The 13247-nt window shown below is 21.5% G+C and overlaps 1 protein-coding gene across 1 annotated transcript in view; it reads right to left on the bottom strand.

Annotated features, from left to right (window-relative positions):
* Positions 1 to 4151: 4151 nt before the first annotated feature.
* LOC105361511 (brefeldin A-inhibited guanine nucleotide-exchange protein 3) overlaps positions 4152 to 13247 on the bottom strand; it is a 27577-nt gene continuing 18481 nt past the window's right edge. The window contains exons 21-26 of the mRNA XM_011498719.1: positions 8511 to 8737; positions 7297 to 7853; positions 6182 to 6650; positions 5303 to 5440; positions 4987 to 5251; positions 4152 to 4401 (exon numbers count right to left, since the gene is read on the bottom strand). Of these exons, the coding sequence (XP_011497021.1) occupies positions 4225 to 4401; positions 4987 to 5251; positions 5303 to 5440; positions 6182 to 6650; positions 7297 to 7853; positions 8511 to 8737 (1833 nt within the window). The 3' untranslated portion in view covers positions 4152 to 4224. The remainder of the gene's footprint in view (positions 4402 to 4986; positions 5252 to 5302; positions 5441 to 6181; positions 6651 to 7296; positions 7854 to 8510; positions 8738 to 13247) is intronic.

Raw genomic sequence — 13247 nt, 5'->3', positions numbered from 1 at the left:
TATAATCAAACATTATTTTAAAATATTTTAGTATTTAAGCATAAATTAATTAAAATACATAAAGTATTTACACTAATCTCGAACAAGATATTATTAAATTATATATATTATTAAATTTTGACAAAAAAATTTTGCACCAGCCAAATTTTAAGCATACACTTGACATTTTTGAAAATATTTATGCTATAATTACATAATCATGATAACTTTTAATTTTATTTTATAATTTGCTATACAGTTACCTAAATATTATAATGTGTTGCTTAAAAACGCATCACTCTTTAAATTTGAACAGAAGTGTTTATATTTGGGAATTTGCTTTAAAAAACTGATGGTTTGTAAATGTATAACTTATAGAAATTAGAAAATACAAATTACAATGGATAAAATAGCAATTCTTTATAAGAATACACATCAGACATTTCAGTTTGCTGACTTAAGTTAACTTTATAATCATAGATAAAAAGTAATAGATATGGTTGCATGATTATTCCAGCCAACGACAAAGGATTAAAGAAGGTCAACTTAGGAAAGCAGTTGGCATAGGAAAAAAGAGTTGACGTATACAGGGAAAGTCCCACGATAACAGGGGGAAGGCGAGTGGCTTGACAGACCACAACTATCCGTCGGGTACATCCACTCATGGCAAACCTTTAAATATCAAATGCAGAAATGGTCTCGCGAGGACCCTATCGTAAAAAGCCATTATACGTGCTCATCGTTGTACGCAAACAGCGATTTATCGACTTTCTTCTCGCTTCTCTTTGTCTCGACTCTTTCTCCCTGTTCTCGCACTTCTCTCAATTCTTTGTCTCCCCGCAATACGATGGACGAATATATGCGGTTTTGTACTTTCGACTTTCTTTCTTTTTCTCCTGGCTTTGTTCCCTCTTTTCGTCACTACCCTTCTACCAAGCGCGCTATCCATGTTTAATACTACGGAAATCTATTAATTACTATTTCAATACTTATTAATCTGAATATATATTCATTCATTAAATTCGTAAAATATTTTACTTATTTCATTCTATTGTAAATGTAGTCTATTTTTTATTTTACACTTACAAGAATAAGTTTAAGAATGAATAATTCGAAGTATTGCAAATTAAAGAAAGTAGAAAAATAAATTAACATGTATTTTTATATAACAAAATTACATTCATTTTATCATAAAACACATAAATAAAAATTTTTAATAATAAAATCTGAACATATATATATTATTGACTTCATAATTCATGTATAAATAATTTTAAATATTGAAAAAAATAATTAATGAAAACTAAAAATAATAAAGCGTAATCAATTTTTGTGATTAATTTAATTGTTATTAATTTTGTTATTAAATAATGTTAATAATTTTGATAAATTGATCTTCTATATTTAGCATCAAAGAATATTATTTGTAATTATTAATAAAGAATAAAGCATAATTTTAGTCACACAATTGATAAAATTTCTGTATAATTTAAACAAATTATTGTAATTTTTAAATTTAGGTCACATTCTATGTTGGAAATATCTTATTTTTTTAAATATCATTTAATTTTCAAAATTAGTGTAATGATATCTAAATATAAATACTGCTATTACAAAATAATTAAATAAAAGTATTACATACCAAAAAAGAAATATAACTTATAAATTAATGTAAATCATTATATGTATAAATATATAATCTAACGCAGTAAAAAATATAAATTAAAAAGTACTAAAAGTCGTATTAATATATTGCAAACTCCAAAAACATAATATACGTGTTATTAATACATTAATTTTCTTATGTTCCAATTTTCAAAACATAGATGGTCCATTAATCAATTTCGAATTCTAGATTGGAAACTAATAAAACGAAAAAAATATTAAAGATATATTAAAAGTATTCTTAGTTTTTTGTTTCTCTATCTTTTTTTCTTATTAAACAAGAAATTCTCTATATTTTATTCTTTATTCAGATTTATGAAGATTCTCTATCTTTTAATCTTTATTCAGATTTATTAAAACTCTCTAACTTTTATTCTTATTTATTCACATTATACAAGATAATACCATTTTTAGCCATTATTAAGATTTTTCTCTTTTAGTCTGCCCGTCGAAGTTGAGGTTTTACAGACATTTACAAAGACCAATAGATATACGTGAAAACTAAAGCCGCGAAACGCGAGAAGCAAATGAATGTGAGGGAGAAAGTGAGATTGAGAATGAGAATAAGACTGAGAGAGTCAAAAAGTAAGAGTGGGAGGGGGATAGAGACAACGTCACTCATAAGCTTCTCTCTTTATGAGCCATAGATGACTCGCGAGTCACCGTTCAACCGCAAAACTCCGGACGCGTTTTTATATTTATATCTGTATGTGCGTGTGTGTGCAGGAGATCTTTCTTTCAAAGACTTTTCTACGATTTAGCTTCTTAGACCTCTCTTTTTTCCTTTATTTTTTAAAAACAACTCTCTTCTTTCTCTTTCTTCCCTAACAAGTTATTTCATTGTGATTCGCTTGAGCAGTATTTCTGTGATATATGTTCTTACTTATGGTTTAAACTTTGAACTTTAGTTTTATTTCTTATAATTATTTCAATGTTAATAATAATGAAAGATATGAGTTTTAGCTAAAACAAACAAGAATGAATTAAGAAAAATATATCATACATATAACTTTTATAAAAGTTATTACATTCTTGATTTATATATTTAAACAAATTTTAAAATTTTTAATTGAAACTTGTTTTACAATTATTCAAAAATATTAAATATAAAAACGCTTCCAATTATCTGAAAATTTTACTTTTCTTTTTTTCTTATATATTAAAGGTTTATAAACTTAATAAAAATGACCTTTTTAATTAATAATTAATAATAAACTAAGTACTTATTTAGTATTTTATGTATTTATTATTTTAAGTATTTTATTAATTTAGTAATTTATTATTCTGTTCATTCCCAAACATGCAGAAATAATAATAGCTTGAGTACGGTATTCAAAGTGAACCCAATTTAATATTCATTCCATAATGAACTTAGCATAAACATATGGAATGTTAAAATTTAATTTATAGTTTATCAGTAAATTTGTATATATATACATTAATTTATTAACTTTTAATTAATAGCTTTGATAATACAATAAAATATAAAAAATTTTAATTTCCTTCAATTAATATAATTTATATTTTTTTACCATTAATTGACATATAATATAAATATAAACATACTATATGAATTTAAAACAATTTTTATTGATGAGTCTTATTAATTTTATATTTTTAATATACCTATAAATATACAGATATTATAAATATAATATTTGTAATTAATACCCAGTAGTGTTCATTGCATATTGTAATATTTGTGTTTAGAAAAATACGTAATTAAAATAATAATATAAGATCTTATAATTAAAAACAAAACCTTTTATTAGTATTTCTAGACAAAAATTATATTTTTGTTTTCTTTTTATTGTAATTTTATAATAGTTTTATACATTTTTTTTTAATTATTTTCTAAGTGATTTATTGCTTTATTTACATTAAAAGATACGTTCAAAACTCATTTGTACGAATATTAATAATTTATATTTCACTATACAATACTTTTTGAATACTTTATTAGAAGAAAATTTGTTGAAATCATAAAATAAAAACAGTTTTTAAATAATTTGCAATACAAAGATATGAACTAAGTAAAAAAAGAATTCACTATATATACAGTAGTAATAATAAATGTTATTATAAAAATTTTAATTATATTTGTTCACTTTTATAAATCACAAGCTTATATTTTAATTTTTATAAATTTCCATAACGGTGTTTTTAGAAGAACAGAAATAATTAAATTATTAGTTACATATCCATACTAAAATTATACTAAACTACACTACTGTTGTACTATGTCTATCTACAATGTTTTAAAAGGATTTTTTTTTTTGTTAAAACTATATTTTTAATATCTATTATTACATATAATATTATTACATAAGCAAGATTTGTGGTATCATAAAATATTAATAAATCCAAGCAATAAAACTTGTATTATTATGTTTATCCAATCTATTTTGTTGTCTATTGTTATCTTTTATACAATTTATTATCATTGAATTGGATTTTAAAATTTTTCATTAATTTGCAGAGAAAACTTCAAGGATTAATAGTATTTTTATATTTGCTGTAACAGTTAATTTCATTGAATTTTGTAATTGGCACAATTTGAACCGCACATACTAATTTCACTTATTGTCGATCGTCTCCCGTATCACTATTTGTCGCTGCTACGGTCAATCCATAGATGGAGGTAATGCGTTGAAATAGGGTAGACAATCGTTGCCTTAGTATCGATTCAAAAGCGTTTTGTATCAAAATTTTGACACCATTAAATAAAACTGGAAGTAGCGGCGCCAATTGCTCATCCTGCAATTAGATGGTTTTTTTTATTTATGATTTCATTATTTTAATATACCTATTGTAATCTAACACGTAAAAAAAGATAAAAATTAGATTTCTTGAGTTGGAGAATTAAAGGACAATAAATTATTATTATAAGTGAAATTTATATGAAAAAAGGTTCATAAAAATTAAATTTATGATAATTCATTCTTTTTAATTAAAAAAAAATTAATTTAATCGTTAAATTTAAAAATACAAAAGCTATTTAACAAAAAACAAATATTCTTTGTTCAACTTTGTTTCTACCTTTTTATTCATTAACTTTTAAATTATTCAATACGTTGCCTATTATTTAAAAATATAAAAATAATATATTAATAAATTTAAATTATAAAGTTAAATTATAAACTTAAATCTAATGAAACTATTTAATTGCTATTTGCAAACTGATAAAACAACAACTTCACTCATTTATAAATTCTTTTTAAATTAAACCATAAAAGCATTGATATAAATTACTAACACCAAAGTACGATTCTTACATTAACTAATTTTAAAAGTAAAATGTATTTAGTTCGGCATTTTATAAATTCTAAAAATGCGACTCACTGTGAGTGTCAGAACGAATTCAAGAGTGGCTCCCACCATGTCGGCCCAAACTTTCCGATGTATTTCACTATCACTGTTATCTTGACAGTTTGGTTGCTTAGCATCATCGATACTATTGAAACATCGATTTGTCATCAGTATCTGTTTCTCATCTTCCATAAATGGATTAGTATGATAACCACGTGTACTTTTTTCGAACTCCTCCAATAAAATTTTAACTCTTTTTAAAGACTCTTTTTGCGATTTTAAACTTTTTTTTTTGAGACTCATTTTGTTCTGAACGTAATTCTTCTTATATTTTAATAACTCTGAATACATTGTTATAAAATTATGTCTCATGATATATATTTCTTTAGATCGACGAAGTTCCACCATAGATTTTGAACGAAAGCAAAAATTTTTTCTTTTCATGAACGTATCGATGTCGTTTTTCTTTATGAAATTCAATTTACATCTGAAAAGTTGCAGCATCCAATCTCATGAATAATATACATAAAATAAAATAATTATTTTATATATCTCCTTCGTTTAATTTTGTTTAATCATTACGCATCAAATTACTTATTTGATTACTTATATTTCAGAAAAATCTGAGCCATAATTTGTTTATATACGCATAAAATAATATTTATTCACTTTGATAGATTAAAGCTGTTATAGAAAAATATTTTGCAGCATTATTCAAATAAAATACTGCAAAATATACACAAAATACAGATAACTAAACAAAATAGGATGCAAATACTAGTAAATACTAGCTATAATAGTTTGTTTGAACCTTTTGGCTCCTTTAGAAGAACATAAAATTATAATCATGTTATAAAATACTACTAATATTGATACGACATATTGAATATTTCTTAAAAATAAAATATTTTACTCATTAAAGATTCTAATTATTTTATTAAGTTACTAATTTACTTTTAACTTAGTCTATTATTTTATATAATTATACTTTTTATGTTTTTAAATTACATAAGTAATTCTATTTGATTATTTTAATAATAACAATATAAAAAATAGTTTTTAATTTTGTATAATACTTAATAATAATTCAAAATAATTTTATAAAATACATCAAATGAACAAAAAAAATTTTTATTTGGTATATAAACCAATAAACTTGTAAAAATAGTTGCTTTCAAAATCAAACAATTTACTACTAAATCTAATAATGAATATCATTCATTCATACCTTTTGTATAATAGGCAATCATCACTTTTCCACTTGTTGAGCTTCGGATATCCGATAGCCTTAAAAGTTTTATTCGACTTATTCGAAAATTGGTTATTATCCAAGATGTACGATTTCGAATTTCTAATAACAGTTTTATATCTAAAGACTTTTTTTTCCTGACCAAAAATTTTTGGAGTGTGAATACATAACTCATTAAATGGATTCATCAAGTCTTCAAGCGGAATACCTCTTGAGTGATCTATGTATATAACTTGCGAGTTACTAAAACCCAATCGTGATATTGATCTTGAGTTGTATGTGTCAGGTGCAGATGGTGACCCAGAATCTATAGAATATTCAGTCGCAAGATTTGATAAGCAAAAGGATCGGTAATAATCTTCTTCCTCTTCCCCTAGGATATTCATTTCTACATTTAGCGCACTCTTGCCGAAATTTATGCTGTTCTTGTCGACTTGGTAGTCATTCTCTAATATTGGTATCGAATTAATTTTTTATTGAAATTAAGCTTGTTAATATTAAACATGTATTTATAAATATTTCTTGTAATAAAAATATTTATAACTTGAAATATATTTATTTACTTAATTTATTTTTAATTGAATTTAATATAATATACTAATATATATTTTATATTTAAAAATGTAATTATAATTATTAAAATTAACAATTGAGTCATGATCAGTTTTGTATAATAATATAAACATTTCTTTTTATTAATAAATAGTATTTTAAATATGTTTTATTCAAAATTTAATTAGTATTTATTTTAAAAATTGAAAATTTGTCTTTGAATTGTGAAAGATATATTCACCAAAAAAATAAATAATGATAGTAAATTTTATAATATCGTTATAAACACAATAATTTAATTTGTAATGAAAAATGATTTTCATAAATAGATGATTGCTATGAGGATATTAATATAATTCGTTTATTTTAGAATTTTTATTCTTTATTTGATTTTAAATTTAATGTAAAGAAAAACATCTTCATTTTTTATTGTTATCTTTACTTAATTATATTATGTATTTGAAGTTTGTTTACGATTATATGTATTATATTTCTTTATTTATATGTAAATTACCGTAATTAGTACTTTAATAGCTACTAACTTGTTATTTCATTTGGAAATTTTTGATTTAGTGGATCTCTCATAATTTCTGCATATATATCTGGCTGAGAAAGTATGAAATAGAAATTTTCTGCTTCAATCATATCTACTTTGGTATATCTTCCATCTTTGTCCAAAGTAATATCCACATATGTGTTGCAAAGCTCTTCAAATGTTGTTTGTAGTAAATTTAAATATTTCAAAAGTTTCTTGTATTTTGGTATAATATGTATTACACCATTTAAAAGATCTGTTACCAACTCTAGATCAACATTATTTTTAGATACCTCATATAAACACAATTCAAATAGGCTAAAGATCTTAACAGTCCAAGCAGTTCTAGCTTGTCGATACAGATTTGCTGGACGGCGAAGATTGGCAACTTTTTGAAGAAGAAACTTTAGGCCCGGTCGCGAATCAAATTTGATAGCTGCTATATATGAAAGATCAAGAGCTGATAAAAAATTGTCCAAATGTTGAGGCTCCAAATGAGTCAGGAAAGTAAATATTGAATGCTTTGTTGAAGAAATCATTGGACTCATAAAAACATTGTAGTGTCTGAAAAAACAATTTTGAAACAAGCGTTCACTTTAAATATTTTAATCCATTTTATATTTGTATGCAGTGACAAATTTTTATTTAGTTTAAAAATTTGTGTTTGATACTGTCGTTATATATAATAATATCAAACACTGAATGAGTTTTTTTAATAAACTGTAATTATACGATAAAACACTCGTTAAATTGTAACTTAAAAGAAATATCATTACGAATATTATAATGAATAGAATACGAAAATATTGAACATACTTTAACCAAATAATAATAGTTAAATACAAATTTAATTATATGTTCATTTTTTTAAATTTATATAAAATTTTAAATGTTTTTTATACAAAATATTATTATAAGTAAAAATTATAGATACTATTATAATTGATGTATAACATATGTTGCCTTATAAGTTACTGTATTTATTTATTCTATCAAAAGTATTGACTTTTGTTAATTTTGTTATTTAATATATAATTTCATTAAAAACGAAATATAATTTAAATATAAACATTCTAATAAAAAAAGTATTTGTTTTTTGATAAATAATATAATAGATAAGATAATAATAGATTAATTTATTTTCTTGATATAACTTTCTAATAGAATTCTGTGTCGTTGTTTTCTGAATAACATAATAAATGCTAAAAAATATGTCTTTACCTTGGCATAGAAGTTTCACTTCCCTGTAACAATACATTTGCAATGCACTGGAGCAACATTTGATGTACAAGTAATCCAATAACCAAAGCTCTCATCTGTATTCGTATAAAGTAAAACTTGTGTTTCAAAGTTGATGCTATCAATGGTGAATGAAATAGAAAGACGTAAGATTTTTCATCGGAAGATTGACTCACATTTTCATTTCGCTGATTTTCTAATAAAAATACCTAAAAAGATACATTTAATTACAAGATAAAAGAAAATAATTGCAGTTAAAAATTGCTTATAAACCTTATAAACTTTGTAATATAACTTATTTTCATATTTTTATAAAAATGCAATTTTTTATTAATTAAAAAGAATTACTAAATCAAATATTAATCAATTTTTTTTATTTTATAACTTTTACTGTGAAACTTCAAGTTTTTCTACAATATTCATAGTTATATAATAATTATATAAAAATAATAAATAATATTTTGCCTACAGAAAACAGATTTGGATTTCAATTTCGTCTTAAAATATATTACCTATGTCTTCAAACGAGAAAACAGAATACAAAATTAAGTTTTATGAATTACAAATATTTACGTAAATCAATAATATATTAAATTAAATTTTATAAATAAGTTCTATAATAAGTAGTTCTGGAATATTAATGAATAACAAATATCTATTTTACTTATTTCTTTTGTATACACGATAACTGAACTATATATATAAAAAATATTATTAATAAAATAAAAAGATAATAAAATAAAAATAAAATTAAAATAATTAATAAAATAAAAATAAAAGGCATTTTAATCACTAAAACAAATATTTATATACAAATTTTTAAAGAAAACTACAAATATAATAAGTTATAATTAAGGGCCTTCAGGATTATTTTAAAAATTAATATATTTAAAAATAAAACTCTATATCTATACAAAATAAAAGAAAAGCATCATAAAATTATATTACGGCAAACAAATTAAAAATATGTAAATGTTGGTAAGAGATATTAATAAAATTTTTTATAGGTATTTTTCATTCAATTAACAAATACATATCATTCAAAAAGTAAATTATATTTTTTATAATTTAATTATTCCGTTTCTATATCCACGTTATTTAAATATTATTTATTAATTAAATTTTAAAATGATAAAATTAAACTTTTTTAGCGAAACTGATAATATTTTCTTAAATAATAATATAAAGTCATTTAATAATTTGAATTTATTTAAATATAACAGCAGTATCTCAGAAGATGTATTTTTGATCACATTATTGTAAAAGTACTAAAATGGTATTTTTAACTGAAACTAAATAAAAATAAATATCTTTCAATGTATTATTTGTTTCACTCTACTTTATTATTAATAAAATGGTAAATACTTATGATTTAGAACAATTCAACATTCAATCATTATAACTATAATATATTGACTAATTAATAATAACTAATAAGTATTAAGGAAAAAAATTCAGATGGTATACAATAAATCGAAATTTTTTGATAGGTAATCAGTTCATCAATGCACACAAATAATTTACCAATAGAATTCTAAAACATAATTTTATCTAATTGTATATTTTTTTATATATTCCATTTATTTGATGTTATTTTCATTATACATTATGTTTTACACTTTTTTGTTTCTGTTAAATTATTTGTATGTCTACTTGCCAATTCTTACAATCACACATTAATTAATAGCAAATAAAAAATAAATCTACATTCGACATTCTTATTTGACTACAACATAAGGTAAATTAATATTTATTTGTTGATGCAGCAGCTGAAATTTAACGATTATATATTATTACGCTTTGAAGAATGTATAATAAATATTTAATATTAAACCTATGCATAAATAATCTATTACAATTATTATATTAGATTATATAAATTCTAATATTAAATAATTTATAAATCTATATCCTTGTGTATTACGTGAAATATGATTATGATATATGTATGATTATGATATATTGTATATCAATATTGAATTAACCGTAACTGAATTTGTTACATTTACATTTTACTAAAATTGTATTGCATATCGTATTTTTCTGAATATTCATTTGGGTCATAACAAAAATAGTATACTGTATGAAATATATATTACACTTACATCACTGACAATTTTACTTAGCGTAGTACAAATTTTCAATAGTTATTTTCAATAGTACAATTTAACTTTATTAAATGCAAAATATTTAAATACGATTTATAATTTGATTAAATTACACTTTTGATAATATATAAAAACATTAATAGTATTATAATACAATGATTTATATTAGTATTAGAAATTTATTAAAGTTAAATCATTTTATATTTTTAATATTATTAGATACATTTTTTTTCAATAAATAACAATAATCACTCATATATTAAATTTAACTTGATCACATTACCATTAATATTTTTCATTAAGTATTACTTAAGAATTTAATAAAATTATTAAAATAATGAAAATTGTTTATGATAAAACTATGTATTATAAAATTATGTAAATGTGTAAGAAGTTTTGATTATACCTAAATTATTTTCTAACAAATTTGAAAAATTTAAACTAAGTATTATTATTGCAAAATTGCTAATATAATGAAATAATGATAAAATATAATTTAATATTCTTTAGAAAAAAATTCAATAAATTTATAATTTTAATGTAATTTTATGAAAATAATTGAAAATTTTAATAATTTTTTTTTTATTTATTAATGGTAAGTTTCAATTTGATAATAATATTAAATATATTTTTATTAAAAGTTGATTTATTTATTTAGTTACTAAACACTTTATTAAAATTAATGTTAAATTACAAAATGAACTTTGAGAATAATTCATTTTTAAATTTGAATAATAACTATATAATTACTATCAAGTTTTATGTAGAATACTAATTAAATACCTTTATCTTCATTTTTTCTTTTATAAATGTGTATATTTTATATTCAGATGAAATACTTTTATAAATATTATTAAAAATCAATAATTACTTCAATAAATAAACAATAAAAGAAAAGAGTACTAAAAAGTAAATTAAAAAGTAAAGTAAAAAAAGTAACAAAAGAGTAAATTAGATAAATTTTTCTTCTAGTGAGTGCATTAAAAATTGAATATTTTAAAAATTGAAGATAAAAATTTAATGGAATACTATGTTTGAAGTATTTTTAAAAGAAAATTACTATTATAATGTGTATAATAATTAAAGTAAAAATATTAAAGATTATGATGTTATCTTTAATTAATTTTATCTAAAAAGTTTTCAAAACATCAATACTTTTTACAAATGAAGTAAATATGATTTTTATTTTCAATATATATGTCTGTGTGTGTATCTTAAATGTTATTATAAATAAATGTGATATCCACGTTTATAAAAAAAATGGTATCTTTATATTTAATTGTATTATATTTATTTATATTATTAAATAAAATACACAAATTTGAACAATAATCTTAATTTGAGTAGAATATTATATTTAAATATTTCTTTTGTAGCAAAATTTGATTTTATTATTAACTCCGAAATCTTTAAAAATTTAAATATATGACTTCTAATATTCATCGAAATAATAAAAATAATAGAATTATTAATAAATACATTAATTTTTAAAGATTCTTATACTCATTAAAACAGTGGCTATGAAGTATTTCAAAAGGACCATACAATATGACTTCTTATTTGTTCTCGATAAACAAATGTTCTAATTAATTAAAAAACAAATTTATAGAATAGAATAAAGATTATAAATAATAAAGATGAATTTAAGAATTTATTAAACTTTTTAAAATCCGTTGCGAATGTTACCGTGAATATTGGCTAGAGCCAATGGGGAGTGGTCGCGTTAGCCATAGCGGTAGTAGGAGTGTTAGTGTAATCAGGAGGTGTTGTGTGCTGCCTAGAACCATTGAAATAGGAGATACTTGTTGTTGTTGTTATTGTTGTAAACTGGTTGAGCAATTTCGTCTCAATGGTCAACAAGTCCTGGGTCAGCATCATTCGCAGAGCAGAGGCGTTCTGCCTCTTGATCGTAGTCAATACCTCTCGAAGCTGGCTCACCTGAGATTTAGGTAATGTGTAACCTCATAAGACATCACTTCAAAGTTTTACTACATTCAATTTCTTTCTACTTTTTTCATTATTTTTATTAATTTTTTTCACAGTATCGTAAGCTTTCTCCATTATTCATTTTACTGATATATGCCTTTCAGACATATCACAATTGTTACAATGTCACATATTACTATATAATATTTCTTAGTTTTGTAAAGCAAATTTAAAATTCACTGTAATTAAACATACTTTAAAATATTCTTCTTTCAAAGATATTATATTCTAAATTATAGAAAAATTTATATTATTAATAAAACTGATTATTAATAAAATTACACTATATATAAAAAATATATTAAAATCTTTATAATAATTTAAATAAATAAAAATAACAAATTTATCATAACAGAATAAACCTTTTATAATACAAATAAAGTATAAATTTTGAAAAGTAGATAGAAAAGTAGTAAACTATACATATAAATTTCTATTTTTAATTTTTAATATAAAATATATTTAGAAATATAAAGAATTTAAAAATATAAAAAATTTTAAAATATAAATAATTTAAACATATAAAGAACTCGTAAAACTAAAAATTTGGTTTATTTTTTACTACTTAAAAATTTTAATTTTATAAAAATCCAATGAAAAGCAACATTGAAGATTTTAAAACTCT

This window comes from Ceratosolen solmsi, unplaced genomic scaffold (assembly GCF_000503995.2).
Source record: "Ceratosolen solmsi marchali unplaced genomic scaffold, CerSol_1.0 scaffold30, whole genome shotgun sequence".
In the NCBI taxonomy this organism is placed as follows: domain Eukaryota; kingdom Metazoa; phylum Arthropoda; class Insecta; order Hymenoptera; family Agaonidae; genus Ceratosolen; species Ceratosolen solmsi.
The sequence above is the reverse complement of the archived record's forward strand: the minus strand, read 5'-3'. Positions and strand labels throughout refer to the sequence as shown.